General features: G+C 43.4%; 2 protein-coding genes across 19 annotated transcripts in view; both read left to right on the top strand.

Moving 5' to 3' along the window:
* Window positions 1–12,975, top strand: part of LOC6620368 (inhibitory POU protein) — a 28,395-nt gene that overhangs the window by 7,884 nt on the left and 7,536 nt on the right. The gene's annotated exons all lie outside the window — the stretch shown is intronic.
* On the top strand, window positions 8,704–11,995 carry LOC6620369 (serine/threonine-protein phosphatase alpha-3 isoform). Its single transcript, XM_002044541.2, has 3 exons — window positions 8,704–10,247; window positions 10,324–10,467; window positions 10,542–11,995. Exon 3 carries the CDS (start codon window positions 10,737–10,739, stop codon window positions 11,643–11,645), a length of 909 nt encoding a protein of 302 aa, XP_002044577.1. The 5' UTR covers window positions 8,704–10,247; window positions 10,324–10,467; window positions 10,542–10,736; the 3' UTR covers window positions 11,646–11,995.

Below are 12,975 nucleotides of genomic sequence, written 5' to 3'. Positions count from 1 at the left end.
GAGGCGGGTTATTAATGGCAGGGAAACGGAATCGAAATCGGAATCGGAAATGAAGAGCGGGCAAGGGGGAAAGGGGCGAAGTGGCAAAGGGAAACGGAACTGTCGCATTGGGACAGCCGAGAACTCCAATTTCCGTTTTCGATGGTCACACGCATGTCTACCTACAGATACATACACACACGTACACTATGCTTGTGTGTGTGTGTGTGTGCGGTTAATTTGAAATGTTTCTTTAATAAAATTAAAATTGTGACGTGTAAGCCTTCTGGGAACGTGCCACGTGACGGTCGTTTGCCAGGTAAGCACATCATGATTCGTGTCGTTAATTGTATTGTACTTCAACTCGAACTGGGCGTTCCGAAAGGACTCTCCTCATCCTTCCGAAAGGGGGTTAGGGCCCAAGTGGTGGTTGCCGCTTTGCTGCTGCTCTATTAGAACTTGATTGTAATCAAATTACACCAGCAACCTGTTTTCCTTCCTTCCTCGATTCTATTTTTTTGCTGTCCAGTTTACTGTTTTTCCACCGAGCCTGCAGCTAGTTGTTCATAGTTCGGCTGGTGCTCATGTTGCATGTTGCTCAGGTCGCTGCTGTGGCTACTGTTGCTGTTGTAAGTTGCCACTTGTTTTCGGCACAATCGAGCATGACCAAAGTGCGCCCTGTCCACGCGCCGCCGTCCGCGGTGGTGGTTGATGTGGTCGTGACCCCCATCCAACCGCCCGCAATCGTCCGTAGGCAAAATAATCCACTCGACTCCCTCCTGGCACATGAGGCACATAGGGCACATAGAGCACATGCTGCACATGCAGCCAATAACCCATAGCCCATAACCCATAACCATTCCCAATTGCCAGCGCGTGCTGTCCTTAATTTTCGGCAAACCCACTCTACGCGACGCACTCGGGAGTTTCGATTTCGGTCTCAGGTGCCGGCCAACTCTATCAATCACCCACACTCCGGCGGAATTGGAACTGGGAACACCCCAGAACAGAACTTCGTACGATAATTCCCGCACGCGGGATCTGCGATTCGATTGTTAACAAATTGGCTTTTCCGGCCAGAGGGTTTCGCCCTAAACGGGCTTATTAATAAGAGACAAGAAATCAAAAGTGTCAAATAACAATCGCAACAGCAAGTGGAGGATGCAAAATATTAGCACTTAAATTTACAGCCTAGAAATAAATTTGTAGTATTAAGATTAGTATGAAAATTCACTTCATTTTGCTAGCAAGCTTAAAGGACCCAGTTTAGGAACGCTCTTCGAAATGGTACCTTTGGAAAAGTAGCACTTGAGGACATCCAAGTCCAGGTTAGACGTAACCCTTCTGTGGGAGACTGGACACCTTGTGTCCACCGCAAACAAGTTTGGCAACTGACCCACCCAACCGCCGGTCAGCAGTCGCACATGAAATATGGAGACCCCGAAGGAGAGCTACTTGTCCATGTGGGAATAACCTAGTGGGAAACACCTGGACTAGCGTTCACCAATATTTGGCATATTGAAAAGAATTTTTTAATTGCGCTAGTTGCTAGTTGACCAATCAAGTCGACGGCATTTGGCACAATTCCTGTCTAATATATGCCAATTCCTAGAGAAGCTCCGTCATGTCGCGGTGCTTCCTTGCGTGCTCTTCCAGGTGTTCTTGGTGTCTTCACCTTCTTCTCAGTTGCTACTTTACTTAAAGGAATCTTCCTTAGATCGATCTGTGTTTCTACTTTTGGTGGGATTTCATCCTGCAACTCCATTACATCCACGAACTTTCCAAGTGCCAAATGTCCCTATGGCCCGACATCTAATAGGGGATTTTCCTCTGACTTCTAATTATATATATATATAAACCAGTTTTACCTCCGATTCAGTTGATCCTATGCGGATGTAAAGAGCTATTTCCATGACTTACTCAATTTTTTAAATATTTACTTACACAAGAATAATAAGATTATTCACATACGTAAAGAAGAGAACAATGAACGCCTAATACATTTGGTCTTGTGAATTATTTCTAGGTCCAAAGTTATAGTAAATCGTTGCATAATTCATTAGATGGACACTCCTCGCCAGTTTTACCATTGAAAATAGATGGTTTCAAAGGTAAAATTCTGTCAGGCCGAGTTTACGAACTCCAGCTAATTGTGGCAGCTACGTAGTTAACTCGGTGCTACTTATAAAACCACCTGGACCCCCCTTCCAGTCCCAAAATCCTTTCGCATGGAACACCTCCCCCAGCCCGTTCAAGTGGAAACTTTCGAGTTGGAGGAGTGAATTTCAGAGGTGGGCTGTCAGAAACTCTGGTAACATGTGTCATAATCGTTATGCCAGAAGACAGAAGGCCCCCAGCAGCAGGAGCATTACAAAACTCATTAAATTAAACTAATTTACGAGCCAGGAAGGAAAATAGCTAACAGCAAACAGCTAACAGCAATTCTACTGGTTATCCAACTGGTTTTCGGTTTTCGGTTTTCCGAATTTGGAATTTGAAATTCGGCTTTTGCGAGCATATGAAAAGCCAATTATGTGGGGAGGCGGCGGCAAAAGGGTAAACAAGAGTAAATATAATGCTAATTAAAATAATCATATCCATCATAAAAACTCGAAATGCTCGCAAAGGGGCGGGTTTGTTGTCAGGTTGTCAGAACATTTGTAACAATTACGGCAGCGGCGGCAAAATATCCATTATCAATTTCAGCGCCCAACTGGGATGAAATTTTCGGGCTGCTGGTGCTGGGCAGGAGTCGGGATTCTGGTTACGGAGCTGCCCACTTTGCAGGCATTTATCGCAGATTTTTCCGGTCCGAAACTTATGCTCCGATCTGGTTAGTCCATATTTTCCAGGCCATGCCCAAGCAACCCTCGCTCACTTAATTCAATTTAAATTACACTTACATACTTCCGGGCCGGGGCATATCCTGTCCATTAGTATTCGCAACATATGGCTCAATTTCCCTCGAAACGAATCGAGCTGAGTCGCTTTGAGTCCTTTTCCGAGCACGCACCGCCCAAAGGGATACAGGGGCCAGGATACTTGCAGGACACCGAGGGGGCCTGGCCGAGGTCCCAGTTCCTGGAGTTCAACCACAAGTGGTTTATCATACCGAATTCATTTAGTGCACCTGTTTGATTTTTACTCTCCATTCCCGCCCGGCCTTCACTTCCCTTCCCCTCCTGCTGCGGTCGTCATATTGTTTTGTAAATATCGTTAACTCACTATTGCCACTCCACACGCAATCGAAAACTCCATATCCACAACCATTTCCGGCTGGCTTCAACTATTTTTCCAGCGGCGACAGGCGACAACAGCAAATATTTGTCTTTTGTGCACATTAGAAACAACTTACCGCTAACTAGGGTGGCTGCTTTAGGGTGGACCTTCGGGGGATACCCGCTGAAGTCCAAACAAACGCATATTCCGGGTGTTGATGAAATGCGTGTTTGCCTCTATGATTGCAGTTCCTCCTCGAGTAGAATTTTGAACTTGTGTTCAGGTCTCAAAAAGAGTGCGCTATTCAAAACAAAAATAAAAAAACAATCAAGAAAAACCAATTAAAATATCAAAAAAAAAAGTCCTTAATAAACTGTACTTATGTGCAATAACTAAAACTAAGTTTTAACACTCAAGTCAATATATTCTCCTATTTCTATTGCAAAAGCAAATCCATTATTGCGCTGAAATTAGCAATAAACTAGCCCACTTATATTTAAAGTTCTATAATCACCGCAATTTAACAGCCTTAAATTGCTTAACAAACTCTAATTACAAAGCAAACGGAAGGCATTTTACTATAGTTTAGCGTGCATTGAACTGTATTTTCCGACTTCACTTGGAAAACTGCAACTTCTTGTCGCTGAAAAATTAACAAAAAGTAGAGCTAAGCAAAAAAAGTGACGGGCATTTCACTCCAACCAGGAAATCGTTCAAATTGTCCAATTATCGATTATTGCATATTGCTTATCGTGCGGTCATCAGCAGCATTGTCCGCTTATCGATTACCTTGTCATTTATCACCGATTCCGTGTGATTGACTTAATTAAATGTGTACCATATTTAATGTTGACCAACTGGATAGGCCGCAAAAAGTATACAAGCGTATGCCACAATGAACTCATGAAATATTGAAGAAATTATGATTATTAATGCATTAACTTTATTTAGTGGCCGACTGGTCATGTTGCTGTTTGTCCCCGTTGTTTTTGCTTAGGTGAAAGTTCAATGTCTGTCTGCGAATCGAGCATGTTTTTTTCATTTATTTATTTTATTATTTGCGCTGTGCAGAAAGCTTTGTGTCATCCAGTGACAATTTACCAACTCCCCCAACTGTCAAGCCTCCCTCCACCTTTCCCCCGATGTTTCCTTTTATTTATTTATTTAGTTTCCTTTTCTTCATCAATTATTTAGGACCTGTATGTGTTCGTCTTTTTTATGGCCAAGACAATTGAAGACACGAAAGACGGGGACTTCTCGGTTTGGGGGGAATTGCAGAGAAAAAGAAAAGGACAGCGTCGCCACGAAACGGACACGGACACGGATACGGATACGGACATTGCTCATACGCCAGGTGGCACCGCGTCCTTTTCGTCCTCGCCGCCAGCTAATAGTTCCAAACAATTACACGCAACAGCGCATTAGAACTTCGACTGCAAATTGCACTTTCTCCCTGCACTCTCATTCATTTTTAATGGCCCGCTTCGGGAGAAACCGCTTTTAGCCCTAATCGACTGATTGGCCAAATTGCAGTTTACAATCGGATCACAGTCTATGGACGAAAAGCCAAAGGAGTGCACAGTTTAAACAATCAGACCTAAACTGCCACTCTCATGCGGTTAAGTGCTTTACTTTATAAAGCTTTTCAAACAAGCAACTTAGATAAACCATTGCAGATACTATTTTAGGTGATTTTTGATAAGTATAATTACTAGAACTTATAAAGATACATAGCTTGTTTCTTACTAAATACATATTCTATGGAAACGCCTCTACTTTTGGCTATGAATAAGTTATTACTAGTAGTAAATAACGTATTTTGGTACCAGAACTACTTCTTAAGGACATGGGTTTGATATTTCCCCGAGTGCAGAGTCCCTTAAGATGTAACTTAACATCTGTCGACACTTGCGTGCCACTTGATAAATCGGATCCAACTAAGTTGAACCCCCTGCCCAATCACCAAACATCCGGATGGGTCCGAGTAGATAGACAAAAAAAAGGGTTGTGACAGTTAACAGGTTAACCTGCTTAAAATGCACATCAACGCATCACTTGACCCACAATCCCCGCACTTCCAACCCCCCTTCTGATGATCCCGGTAATATATGGCATATGTAGATGTAGGAATCGAAACGCCCAGGAACACCAGAACTTGGCAATTATCAGTTACAACTGTGACGAGGGCTTGTTGGTCGCGGCGAATATGTTGCCCATTTTTTGCCGACTGCTTTTCAATAAGACTTTTATTTACTTACACCGAAGTGAGCAGCAAATTGATCGCATTAATGTCCATAACTAGTTTATCCCGTACGCCCATCTTATCAGGGGCGGATTATACACGCAGATTTCCATTACATAACAATGAAACTTTGGGGTGGCAGGTTCCTGCTTTTCGATGCGGATGCTCACTCGACGAGGGGTTATCTATCCAGCTATCAGCTATCAGGCCAAACGGAACATTAATGCAATTTCAATGAGCCTGAGCTACGGTCAAAACAACGAGGATGGAAAATCCGCGAACACTCTTTTTCGATTTGCGGCTCCTGTTCCCGGCGACGGCAACAGGATGGAAGGAAATCCAACCACCACCATGAGGCCCTGCCATGCCATTGCGATTCCACCTGCCCGGCTGTTTGATCCGCTTGTTATTATGCCCGTGCCGGGCATACAATTTGTTTTAGCCAAAAAGGAGGAGAAGGCGGAGGAGGAGGAGGGAGATTCCCTGTTCCCTGATCCCTGATCCCGTGCCCAAAGCAGCTCCCACAGGAATTCCCAGGCAATATAACTGAAAGCAAAAATGAAGATAACAGTCAGCACGGCAAGTGCAAATCCACCCGTCCATTTAACAACTTGTGCGCCACCCTCCTGCCACTCGGCACACCCCAGCTCCCGGTGTCCTGGATGTCGTCCTTCGCCGCCCATCCATTCTCCGCATCCTGGTCGGCCTAAACCAACTAACTGCCTTTTTACTCGGCGCGTCTGTGGGCGATTGGCGTGGCCCTGTTTGATGCTTGTAAGGACCACTTTACCTGCCATAATAAAAATAAATCATAATATTTCCCTTGCCCCCTTCGTGACCCCGCCACTGTGCACAGTGGGCTGAATCAGTGATTTTGGGCGTTTATTCGCTGTTTCGAAATCACTACATGCTTCAGTAACAAGAAGTGTTGTTTTGTTATAAAATGAAAAATTTACGAAATATTAATATTATATGTTTTGTGAAATATTTTATAGGATTAAGGAGATTTTAGGAGATTACCATTCCATATGTGTAGTTACTAAAATATGGTTATAATATATCTACAAAATATGGGTATATATCTCATGTATTTCTTATACACATATATATGAATAGATTAACTTCTTATACAGATGATAGCTGACAGCATATATCTGATATATATCCCATCTATATAACCTATTTCCAACCACTGTACCATACCTTTGTAGCACCAGCCAGTTCTGGATGCTGGCTGCGTGCGCTACTCCGGATCTGGTTGCTCCTTGCTGCTTCCCGGAGGTTGTAACCCCGGATAATGTACTTAATGCATCTACATATTAATGTCGCATCGCACCGAAAAAAACAAGGGAAAGTGTCCGCGGTGAGGTGCGGTGGGGGGAAGTGCAGGCTGACGAAAAAAAAAGGGAAAAACAGGGGAGAATTACACGGGTGAACTGAGGAAACCTGTGCCCCCGCGCCTGCTACTTTGTATGTAATTTCTATTACCACCCCCCGCCACCCACACCCATGGGCGTACGTGGAATCCCTCGTGTCCTTGTGTGTTATGCGTGTGTGTGTGTGTGTGTGTGCAGCGTGTCGTTGTGCTTTTTGTTGTTGTTTTTATTGCACAAACTGGCGACGCAGCGTGTGATTGCCACTTTCCCTCTGCACTGCAAGAAAATGCCCACAACTTGCACTGAGATCAATTAACTTTGCTCTAAAGAAGGTTTTTAAAAGCACACTTCATTTTGTATAATATATATGATCTGATAATCTATATATATACTGATACTGATCTATAATTTCCAGTATAAATAGTAAATAGTTCTGTCTTTCTGTTCCTAACTTCATCGTTCTTATAAACAAATTCAAATTTATTACTATAATCGTTAAATAGATGGCTGATAAATATTATCTTGTTCAATTCTTGGCTATACTAAAACTAAGCCTTTTTGAGCGCTCATAGCTAAGTTTAATACTATATATAACACATTATACACTATACAACATAGTGCATCTTTTCTCCCGGTGTGTTCCCACCCCCCTTTCTCGCTTTTCCCTCCTCACCTGAGCCGCTGCACTTGTTCCATCGCCGTGTGCGTGATGTGAAAGAAGGCAACCCAATCGCCGTGAAGGGTGGTTGCGTACGGCTGGGCGGACTTTTCCCCGCCCCTTGGATGTGGTGTCTCCCAGTTGGGCGGGCCGGAAAACAGACGGTTGGGCAGCCGTTAAGCTGGGACCGCAATGTGTAAAAAATTACGAGCAAAAATTAAAGCCGGGGTGGGCGGCAAACGTTGGCAGGTGGTCGCCGGAGGCGGGAAAACTACGCGGTCTTGCTGGTTTTCCACGCTTCGCCATCGCTATTATTTCCGCTCACACGCATGATGAGCCAGCGACAATATGTTGCCATTAACCCGGCAAATTATTGCAGTGTATGCGTGAGTATTGTTGCTCGACTAAGTTTATGAGTCGTCTGTGGAAAGTCGATACACTTGAAAGGAGTTTGGAAAATGGCAAGGAAAATTAACAGACAAACTGCGTTATAGAATGTAAAAGAAAAACACTGAATTGCTATCGAAATAAAAGCATTTACCATATAATGAGTTTATCTCATTTAATTTATTTATAACTTAAGAGTGAACTTTATAGTTATAACTTTAGAGTCATATATGAATGGCATACAAAATTATATTCTTGATAATTTCAATAAATTCATACATAAATATAACAGAGCAGCTGTAACTTGCACTTTTCTCGTTATAAATATGCTTAAATTCATGGCAAATTTTCCTTGTTAGTTAGAGACAATGAATGTGGGATGCTGTTCCATCGAACGGTGCAGAATGTCCTGGGAATTCCCGTGAAATCTAGCTGCCTTCAACCACCCGCTCCCCTCCCCATCCGCAAAACCTACTTGTGATCGAAGGGGCGGTGGCAAAAAAAAAAAGAAGGTAAAAAGGTAAAAATGTGAAAAGTAAAAGTAGGTAAGGCCATGAATCGCAACCCCCTGCCAAAAACAAAAAACAAAAAAATAAATAAATAAAACAACGAGAAGTAGGAAAAAAGTTGGCCGCTGGCAGCGCGTCTGGCGGATATAAAAATAAAATAAAATCTATTACGTGGCGAACCACCCCACATTTATGCGGCAATTTGTTGCTCCTTGATTGTGTCTGTGTGCGACGGGGTGTCCTTTCCGTATGTGCGTGTGCGTGCGTGTGTGTGTGTGTAAAAATAAGTAAAGTAAAGTGTATCATTTTCCCATTTGGCGACCCCTTTTCGCATTTCGCCCCCGGTACACAGGCACTTCTCGCACTTTGTCTCAATTCCCAAAACTGTCGCCCCGGCAGTTGCAATTTATGAAGATTTGTGTGTGGCCAGGATGCCAGCGAAGTGTGGGACGCACGCCAGGATGCAGGACTCAGCACTCAAGGAGACTTGGCCCACTCCGCCCACTCGCTTTCGTTTCGACACTGCACTTGTTTTGATTTGTTTGGAATAATAACAGATGCTTGCCGTTCATATTATTCATTGTGGAAATTATTAGCGCTTGACAATAAAAATGGTTATTTGAACAGCACTCGAAAGTGAGTGCGCCCCCCCGACCACCCCACCCCCCTCTCACCGGCAATCCCCTGCCGCACAACACAAATTGCAATTTGTGCAAATATTTATGTACATTGAAAATTACTCATTTGTGTAACACCAATTAATTTCAACAAACAGCGGCGGGCGCACAACAATGGCCAAGCCATTTATAAAACTTGGCCGCTTGTTGTTGTCCTTGTTGTCCTTGCTGCCTTGCTGGTCAAACAAATGGGGGAAAATGAGGTCCTTTGTTTCCCCAAAATAAACGATGCCGCTGCACACGATACACACTGTACAGTGGAGCCCTTCGCCAACAGCCGACAAAGCAGTTCAATCAGCTCGAACATATATATATATATATACATATATATATGTATATATATGGTATGTGTATGGGCGAAAAATGCGGGGTTATCGCCTCATTATTGGGACACTGGAAAATTCCCTGTTTACACTGCCATTTTTCAAGTTGCGCCAACAAATTGCAGCTAATTAGTGGCCACACTAGCCGGCAAATCCGGCGAAATAAGCTCATATATATACAATATACTAAAAGCGGCGTGCACAGCAAATGGCACTCGGCAACTTCAAGTTTTCCACTCAATCAGAGATAATAGGAACAAATGGGCGAGGGTCAGACGAGGGTCAGACGAGGGTCGACGCACTTTTCGAGGGGTGACGAACTTAAATAATACCTTTTGGATACTGCAAACTCGAGGGCTGAGACAGCTTATAAGGATGGTTAAGGTGTCCTCTATTTTAGTTCAAAACTTAGAACAGATAACGAAGAAAATACAAGTAAATGCGTTTGTATGATATATATTTTCTATTGTAAAAGTTTCTGATAAATCACTATACCATTTCATTCCCATGAAAAACGAACTGGAACAATGCGAGGTAGTCACTGACTTGTCTGTCGTCGATTTTTCACTCGTTTAGTCTTTGAAAAAGTATAAGTCACCGTTCCCGAATCAAAATTTGTTTTAAAATTTTTAAGAAGCCCCACAAGCGTGAATGTAGCGTATTTAAGTGCGGTTCAGTGAAAAGTGCAAAGCACACGTGTATCACATCCTCAATGGTCATTACCTTCCGGAAAAGCGAGATCGGGACAAACGCAATCCAAAGACGACTGCTAGTGCAGCACGCTGAACCAGTGGCAGCAGGAGGGCTAATGTCCAGATTCTAGAATTCAAATTGCAACACCTGGACTTTGCACACCACTAGGAGGAACTTAGAGAAGGTGCGGTAATCGATTTCAATCGATAACACTAATCAAACTGTCAATCTTTTTAATTTTCACTTTGCAATCTCAAAAGAAAACAGTCGAAGCGAGAATTTTTTCCTACATTTTCATCAGGCGTGTTTTGTGAAAGGATCAAAAGAAAAAAAACTGAACGTTAAACAATTCACCGACATATATAGAGGGGAAACAGTTAATTCCATTCGGTTATATTCTGGTGGTAAGCACAGTTAATCGAAAAATTCACAAATCCAATCACGTCAAGTGGAAGTCATCAAGACATACATTTTGCAGAGAAGTGAGCGCAACGCAGCTGCACCCAAGAAGCGAATTAGTGACCCAAGTAGCCCAGCGCCGCCGAGGATCCAGTTCCATTCTCCAACCAGCCGCCATCTCAGGGTGAGTCCCTGACAAGCAGCCCCAACGGCGTCCCAGACGATTGTCCTATCCAGCCCGGACAACGCAGCCGCGGCCCCCAAAACCGAGGCCATGGCGGAGGTTCTCAATCTGGAGAGCATAATTGCCCGTCTATTGGAGGTGCGTGGCGCCCGGCCCGGCAAGAATGTGCAGCTGTCGGAGGGCGAGATACGAGGATTGTGCCTCAAGTCACGAGAGATACTGCTGACGCAGCCCATACTGTTGGAGCTGGAGGCGCCGCTCAAGATTTGCGGCGATATCCATGGCCAGTACTATGATCTGTTGCGTCTATTCGAGTACGGCGGCTATCCGCCGGAGGCTAACTATCTCTTCTTGGGCGACTACGTGGACAGGGGCAAGCAGTCGCTGGAGACCATCTGCCTGCTGTTAGCGTACAAGATCAAATATTCGGAGAACTTCTTTTTGCTGCGCGGCAATCACGAGTGCGCCAGCATTAATAGAATCTATGGATTCTACGACGAGTGCAAGCGAAGATATACCATCAAGTTGTGGAAGACATTCACGGACTGCTTCAACTGTCTGCCGGTGGTGGCCATTGTGGACGAGAAGATCTTTTGCTGCCACGGCGGACTGAGTCCGGATCTCACCTCGATGGAGCAGATCCGTCGTATTATGCGTCCCACCGATGTGCCCGATCAGGGACTGCTCTGTGACTTGCTGTGGTCCGATCCGGACAAGGACACCATTGGATGGGGCGAGAACGACCGTGGCGTTAGCTTCACCTTTGGCGCCGAGGTGGTGGTCAAGTTTCTCCAGAAGCACGATCTGGATCTGATCTGTCGTGCCCATCAGGTCGTCGAGGATGGTTACGAGTTCTTCGCCAAGCGCCAATTGGTCACCCTCTTTTCCGCTCCCAACTATTGCGGTGAATTTGACAATGCTGGTGCCATGATGTCCGTGGACAATACACTTATGTGCTCCTTCCAAATCCTGAAGCCCGTCGAGAAGCGCAAGAAGTAGAGGACAGCGAGATCTGTTAACGCTTCCAGATTTATTATTTTACACAATAACACTGGCACGCAACTCATTCACAATATCCTACACGAAATCGTTTCGAAATCATCATACCCACAGTCATCCCTAATCAACCGGATCGAAGAAATGGCCCAACCTCGACATATACCTCCATGGATCCTAAGGTTCAGGGGTATGCACTACCCACTTCTTGCATATGTGTAATATTAAACCAATGTTATCAAATGGAGTTTTTCGAACGAACTCACAGAGATTTGAACGCAGAGCTTATACTTAGCTAATGCAAAATATTGCCATATGTTACTTTTACAAAAATAAACGTCCAATTAAATTCTCAAGTGTTGTTTATCTAATTGTTGTTTTATTCGATTTGCTAATTCGTTTTGCAAGCTAACTTATCCAAGCGCTGGTCATTAATTTAAGCACCTATCCCTGAAAAGTATGCTACGAATTCCGGCGGAGTGAAAAGTGAGTGATCCACCTGAAAAGGAGATTCACCTCACCGCCATATTATATTAACAATGCTTAAAAATTAATGAACAATAACAAAGCGCGCGCACACACACACACATGCACACGTGTAGGGAGAGGGCGATATGCGGGCGTAAGAGAGAGAGAGGGAGCGAGCTGGCAGACAGACGACAAACAAAAAACAGAGACATAGATACAACAAATTGCGCCAAAAACGCTTTATTATGTCAAAACAAGATGGGAAAAAAAATAGAGAAAAGGAACCCAGTGTGGCAACAACAAATTACATTATATATATAATGAGGTCATTTGCGCGTAAACAATCAGAAAAGAAAGTGGGCAATGAAATACAAAGGGTGGGAGCGAGACGGCGGTAGAGCGTAGGGGAGACAAAAAGAAAATGAAGTCACATGTTTATCAACAAACGGCAAATAAATAAATGTTGTTCGCAAATTTGTTAATAAATCATGAAGTTGGTGACCCAAGTCGAAGAGAAAAAACTAAAGCAAGTGAAAAGAACGGATTTTCGGGAGAAAAAAGTTCAGCGGCAATTCAATACTCTTATTTCTTTTTATTTCATAAATAGATAGCTTAATTTTTTTATTCAATTTATTATTTATTATGTAATACCATTTAAGAAGTTTTGTTTAATATGATTAAATTACATTTTAACGATGGAAGATCTAACATTTACGTAGATTCTTATAGTTCATTAGGTATTCTGTTCTTCTGTTAAATATAATATTATTATCCTCACTAAATCATATCTATTTAAGCTAATCTTTCATGTTAAATGGCAGTAAATGTGGTTACATTTTAATTAACATTATTCCAACTAAGCTAC

The sequence above is a fragment of the Drosophila sechellia genome, chromosome X (genome assembly GCF_004382195.2).
Source record: "Drosophila sechellia strain sech25 chromosome X, ASM438219v1, whole genome shotgun sequence".
Taxonomy (NCBI): domain Eukaryota; kingdom Metazoa; phylum Arthropoda; class Insecta; order Diptera; family Drosophilidae; genus Drosophila; species Drosophila sechellia.
This window is presented reverse-complemented; position numbering and strand designations above follow the sequence as displayed.

Coding starts and splice junctions, on each gene's coding strand:
- LOC6620369 (XM_002044541.2), top strand. CDS start 10,737: ATGGCGGAGGTTCTCAATCTGGAGAGCATAATTGCCCGTCTATTGGAG.